This window comes from Procambarus clarkii, chromosome 10, assembly GCF_040958095.1.
Source record: "Procambarus clarkii isolate CNS0578487 chromosome 10, FALCON_Pclarkii_2.0, whole genome shotgun sequence".
Classification (NCBI taxonomy): Eukaryota; Metazoa; Arthropoda; class Malacostraca; order Decapoda; family Cambaridae; genus Procambarus; species Procambarus clarkii.
Window position 1 is genome coordinate 15,118,485 of NC_091159.1, and position 5,992 is coordinate 15,124,476.

The following is a 5,992-nucleotide window of genomic DNA, read 5'->3' on the forward strand; positions in this document are numbered from 1 at the left end:
AGCAGAGAAAGATGAGAAAGGAACAAGACAAATAAAGGGAGAAAGTGAAAGTTAGAGTTAGAAAAGCACTGTGAGCTGAGAGAAGCATCATGGTAGGGTGAGGGAAGGAGTAGGATTAGGTAAGGGTAGGATTCGGGTAAGGTAAGGGTAGGATGAGGGTACTGTGAATTAGCCTTGCCACAAATTCATTCCCTGCTCACTCTGCTCCAATTGTCCCTCTGCCTCTGATCCACCTCCCTCATACTTCCACAGCTCAAACCCCCCACCTTCTCCACCCATCTACCCCCCTCATCTACCCCGCTCCCCACTCCCTAACTCCCCATAAGTGAGGCTGAATTAGCAAAGTTTTCCCCAAAGTTATGGAATTTGACGCACAAACAGAAAAAGGGGGATTATCACGGCTCTCGCTCGGGTTAACTTTCGTCATTTCACACTTAACAACAAGAGCAGCGGGACCCGGGCCCACCACCCGCCCACCTCATGACGCACCTGGCCATCGTGTGAGCCCGGGCCCACCACCCGCCCACCTCATGACGCACCTGGCCATCGTGTGAGCACTCTCTGACGCAGATTAAACAACCAACCAAGGTCTCAAAACTAACAAATATATACACCAAGACCGGTGTTGCCAGGATGAACAACCCAGCGGGTTTTCTTCCTATTGGGGGGGTGTTGTACAAGCTGCTATGGCGGTGTGTCCACTCACAGGATGATTGGCGCTGCCCAGTAAACTCGCCCCTCGGGGCAAAACTTAACCAGTGTTGCCACCACTAACAAATACACCAACAGTACTGATGATATATACATGTATAAATAACATTTATAAATGCTAAGAAAATATAAACATTATGCACTGCTAATTGTTCCATCTCTGAATATATACACCGAGTGGTGTATTCACCTTCTACGTGTATATAAAGCTTACCTATGGTAAGTTGGAGGCCTAACAACTGAGTGGACAGCGCTTCGGAATCGTGGTCCTGAGGTTCCGGGTTCGATCCCCAGTGGAAGTAGAAACAAATGGGTAGACTTTCTTTCACCCTGATGGGCCTGTTAACCTAGCAGTAAATAGGTACCTGGGAGTTAGACAGCTGCTGCGGGCTGCTTCCTGGGGATGTGTAACAAAAAGGAGGCCTGGTCGAGGACCGGGCCGCGGGGAAGCCCCGAAATCATCTCAAGATAAACCTCAAGATAAGATGGTTGGAACTACAGACCTAAATTACTGATGCTGGGTGGTCAGTAGGGCACTGTATTGGTCTTAATAACCTTCCCGTGGTTGACAGCCTTAAGCTCAACCCCACATCATCAGTCCAAGTCCTGCTGGCCTTGAAAGATTCCCCTGTTCCGAATTTCAAGTTTTGATATTTGGCAATGTCAATGTTGAGTCTTATTCAACCTTGCAACATCCTTGATACTGCATCAACCAATAATTTCCTCGAAAAATATGGAAATATATAATAACCCTATTAAAAATGTGTATAAATTCTTAAAGATGATAAATAACTAACGTCACATCCTCAGTTCCAACTCATAACAAAGGCCACAGATTGTCGGTCGCGATATCTCAATAAGTAATGAGTTTGAGGTATCAGAAGCTTTGTTCTGAACAATGTATTCTTTACTTATCTCTCACTAAGTGCCAGCTGCGTCCATCACTGCGGTTACTCTCATATCCACCAGCATCTCGTATGACCGTTTATCAAGGCTTGCGGTAAGCGATTTCCTCCCCCCACAATTCTGGCCAGGGATATCATAGGAACGGCGGAGAAGCCTACGCCGTAGCCTATCCCTTAAGACTACACGAACGGTTAGCTATTGCCTTAGGCTGCATAAACCAGAACGTGCTGCGCTTAGGCTATAAGCACACATTTAGCTAGAATGTAGTTTTGAGCTCTATTTTCAAATTGAAATTTTATGATATAATAAACTTGATCTCAAAATACTGACGAATCTTTAAATTGGTGGAAATATGACAACTTTTCCGCAAGCATACGAGCAGCGGAGTGACCCAGATCGAAGTCAGGCCTACAGACCTGTCAGCAAGGCTTACTATTAATTCCTCTCTGATCTCATACCCTGACAGAAAGTTCAACATTTTTGTTCACCTGTTGTGGCTATCAGCACAGTGTACGAGACTGTGGTGGGACACGAGGATAGCCTACGAAGCTGCCTTTCTCAACACCGTGTGACAGACAGGTGGGACACGAGGATAGCCTACGAAGCTGCCTTTCTCAGCATCGTGTGTCAGACAGGTGGGACGCGAGGATAGCCTACGAAGCTGCCTTTCTCAACACCGTGTGACAGACAGGTGGGACGCGAGGATAGCCTGCGAAGCTGCCTTCCCCCAACACAACTGGAAGTTGCTATAAGTCCTGCTTCAGCTGTGTTTGGACCCGACAGCTGGGAAGGGCCGCCAGGAACCAACAGGCTCCATATAAACTTTAGCGGACAAACTTGGGGTCCTCCAGTCATGTTCCGATATTACTGACACGTCTTCAATTGTCAGTAAGGTGATAACTAATCTCGGGTCCTGACATCACTAGTTCTACAGTGACAAGCTCTGCAGTGACTAGCTCAACAGTGACTAGCTCTGCAGTGACTAGCTCTGCAGTGACTAGCTCAACAGTGACTAGCTCTGCAGTAACTAGCTCAACAGTGACTAGCTCAACAGTGACTAGCTCTGCAGTGACTAGCCCAACAGTGACTAGCTCAACAGTGACTAGCTCTGCAGTGACTAGCTCAACAGTCACAGGTACAGGTACTCTGAGAGAGAACTCTATCAACATCAGAGGCCCGAGACTGTTCAACACGCTTCCGCTACACATGAGGGACATAACTGGCAATCCCCTCACAGTGTTCAAGAGAGAACTGGATAAGCACCTCCAAAGGATACCTGATCAACCAGGCTGTGACTCATACGTCAGACTGCGAGAAGCCGCATCCAACAGCCTGGTTGATCAGTCCAGCAACCAGGAGGCCGGGTCGACGACCGGGCCGCGGGGACGCTAATCCCCGGAAGCACCTCAAGGTAACAGTGATTACCTCTAAGGTGACTAGTTCTACACTGAACACTTCTACTGTGACTACACCTACTCTAACTAGCTCTAATACTAATCAGATAAAATAAATGACTTTAATACCTGGTTTAACAAGAAAGATATTGCAATGACTAAATTCCAACAGGTTGTTGTTGTTGTTAAAGATTCGCTACCTGGAACAAGAAGTTCCAAGTAGCACGGGCTATGGTGACCCCGTGTACAAGAGGTGTAGTTTGACACATAAAACAGATCTTCTTAAACTTCACAGGATGTTTCTAATTGACTTGGGCTCAAGGAATAACTATCAACCTCTAGAGGTTTACTAGGATCGTGACACTAGTTTACTAGCAAACCAAAAAGTCTACTTCAGTTCTGAACACATTGTTCAAATCTAAAGTAAACTCTGAGTTTATATTCACCGAGAAGCGGAGTACATCTCTCGGTATAGATATTTATCCTATTTCTAACTGTAAGTATAGCACTGTGTTTATATAAATGTAGACTGCGTATGCTAGGACGTAGCTTGCGTTATAATATACGGAGAAGGTGATACAACTCAAAGAGAAACGGTGGGTCAGTATACACTGGCTCTAGATCAGTATCCGTGTGCTGGTCATGGTCAGTATCAGTGTGCTGGCCATGTTCAGTATCAGTGTGCTGGCCATGGTCAGTATCAGTGTGCTGGCCATGTTCAGTATCAGTGTGCTGGCCATGGTCAGTATCAGTGTGCTGGCCATGGTCAGTATCAGTGTGCTGGTCATGGTCAGTATCCGTGTGCTGGCCATGGTCAGTATCAGTGTGCTGGCCATGGTCAGTATCAGTGTGCTGGCCATGGTCAGTATCCGTGTGCTGGCCATGGTCAGTATCAGTGTGCTGGTCATGGTCAGTATCCGTGTGCTGGCCATGGTCAGTATCAGTGTGCTGGCCATGGTCAGTATCAGTGTGCTGGCCATGGTCAGTGTCCGTGTGTTGGCCATGGTCAGTATCCGTGTGCTGGCCATGGTCAGTGTCCGTGTGCTGGCCATGGTCAGTATCAGTGCGCTGGCCATGGTCAGTATCCGTGTGCTGGCCATGGTCAGTATCCGTGTGCTGGCCATGGTCAGTATCCGTGTGCTGGCCATGGTCAGTGTCCGTGTGCTGGCCATGGTCAGTATCCGTGTGCTGGCCATGGTCAGTATCAGTGTGCTGGCCATGGTCAGTATCCGTGTGCTGGCCATGGTCAGTATCCGTGTGCTGGCCATGGTCAGTGTCCGTGTGCTGGCCATGGTCAGTATCCGTGTGCTGGCCATGGTCAGTGTCCGTGTGCTGGCCATGGTCAGTATCCGTGTGCTGGCCATGGTCAGTATCCGTGTGCTGGCCATGGTCAGTATCCGTGTGCTGGCCATGGTCAGTATCCGTGTGCTGGCCATGGTCAGTGTCCGTGTGCTGGCCATGGTCAGTATCCGTGTGCTGGCCATGGTCAGTGTCCGTGTGCTGGCCACGGTCAGTATCCGTGTGCTAGCCATGGTCAGTGTCCGTGTGCTGGCCATGGTCAGTATCAGTGCGCTGGCCGTGGTCAGTATCCGTGTGCTGGCCATGGCCAGTGTCCGTGTGCTGGCCATGGTCAGTGTCCGTGTGCTGGCCATGGTCAGTGTCCGTGTGCTGGCCATGGTCAGTGTCCGTGTGCTGGTCATGGTCAGTGTCCGTGTGCTACCCATGGTCAGTGTCCGTGTGCTGGCCATGGTCAGTGTCCGTGTGCTGGCCATGGTCAGTGTCCGTGTGCTGGCCATGGTCAGTGTCCGTGTGCTGGCCATGGTCAGTATCAGTGTGCTGGCCATGGTCAGTGTCCGTGTGCTGGCCATGGTCAGTATCCGTGTGCTGGCCATGGTCAGTATCCGTGTGCTGGCCATGGTCAGTGTCCGTGTGCTGGCCATGGTCAGTATCCGTGTGCTGGCCATGGTCAGTATCCGTGTGCTGGCCATGGTCAGTGTCCGTGTGCTGGCCATGGTCAGTGTCCGTGTGCTGGCCATGGTCAGTATCAGTGTGCTGGCCATGGTCAGTGTCCGTGTGCTGGCCATGGTCAGTATCAGTGTGCTGGCCATAGTCAGTATCAGTGTGCTGGCCATGGTCAGTGTCCGTGTGCTGGCCATGGTCAGTATCCGTGTGCTGGCCATGGTCAGTATCCGTGTGCTGGCCATGGTCAGTGTCCGTGTGCTGGCCATGGTCAGTGTCCGTGTGCTGGCCATGGTCAGTATCAGTGTGCTGGCCATGGTCAGTATCAGTGTGCTGGCCATGGTCAGTATCAGTGTGCTGGCCATGGTCAGTATCAGTGTGCTGGCCATGGTCAGTATCAGTGTGCTGGCCATGGTCAGTATCAGTGTGCTGGCCATGGTCAGTATCAGTGTGCTGGCCATGGTCAGTATCAGTGTGCTGGCCATGGTCAGTATCAGTGTGCTGGCCATGGTCAGTATCAGTGTGCTGGCCATGGTCAGTATCAGTGTGCTGGCCAAGGTCAGTATCAGTGTGCTGGCCATGGTCAGTATCCGTGTGCTAGCCATGGTCAGTGTCCCTACACTGGCTTTGGACAACACCACAATTTCAGACCAAGAAATGAGACATGAGAGAGTCATTAGAACATGCAATCTGATGTGCATGTTACTGCTGACTGACAAAGGACTGTATCTCGTGCTGTGGACCCATTATTTTGACTGTCACACTAGCCAGTTCCAGTCCAAAATACCCTGTCATTTGCATGTATTCGATTTCACGGAGTTAACAAGCTAATTTTTCATGTCTTCATCTTATATATTTTGGTACTCAATTCCGAGTGCATTTTTCTACACGAAAGTGACTAATTTGGTCTGAAAGAGAGTAAGGGAGAAAAGAGAAGACAGAGAGAGGGGAAATAATACAGTTAGATGTGACGCCGAGGAGAGGAAAGCATTTCTGGAAACGATTACTTGAGCATATACTAC

General features: G+C 49.6%; 1 protein-coding gene across 1 annotated transcript; it reads left to right on the forward strand.

Annotated features, from left to right (window-relative positions):
* Positions 1 to 1,574: 1,574 nt before the first annotated feature.
* Positions 1,575 to 5,638, forward strand: LOC138363152 (ice nucleation protein-like). The gene is made up of 3 exons (XM_069322147.1): positions 1,575 to 1,711; positions 3,184 to 3,355; positions 3,554 to 5,638. The coding sequence occupies exons 1-3, from the start codon at positions 1,575 to 1,577 to the stop codon at positions 5,636 to 5,638; spliced, it is 2,394 nt and encodes a 797-aa protein (XP_069178248.1).
* The last annotated feature ends 354 nt before the right edge of the window (positions 5,639 to 5,992 follow it).

Coding starts and splice junctions, on each gene's coding strand:
- LOC138363152 (XM_069322147.1), top strand. CDS start 1,575: ATGAGTTTGAGGTATCAGAAGCTTTGTTCTGAACAATGTATTCTTTAC. Junction 1,712..3,183: donor ACCGTTTATCAAGGCTTGCG/GTAAGCGATTTC, acceptor AAATTCCAACAG/GTTGTTGTTGTTGTTAAAGA. Junction 3,356..3,553: donor ATAACTATCAACCTCTAGAG/GTTTACTAGGAT, acceptor TGCGTATGCTAG/GACGTAGCTTGCGTTATAAT.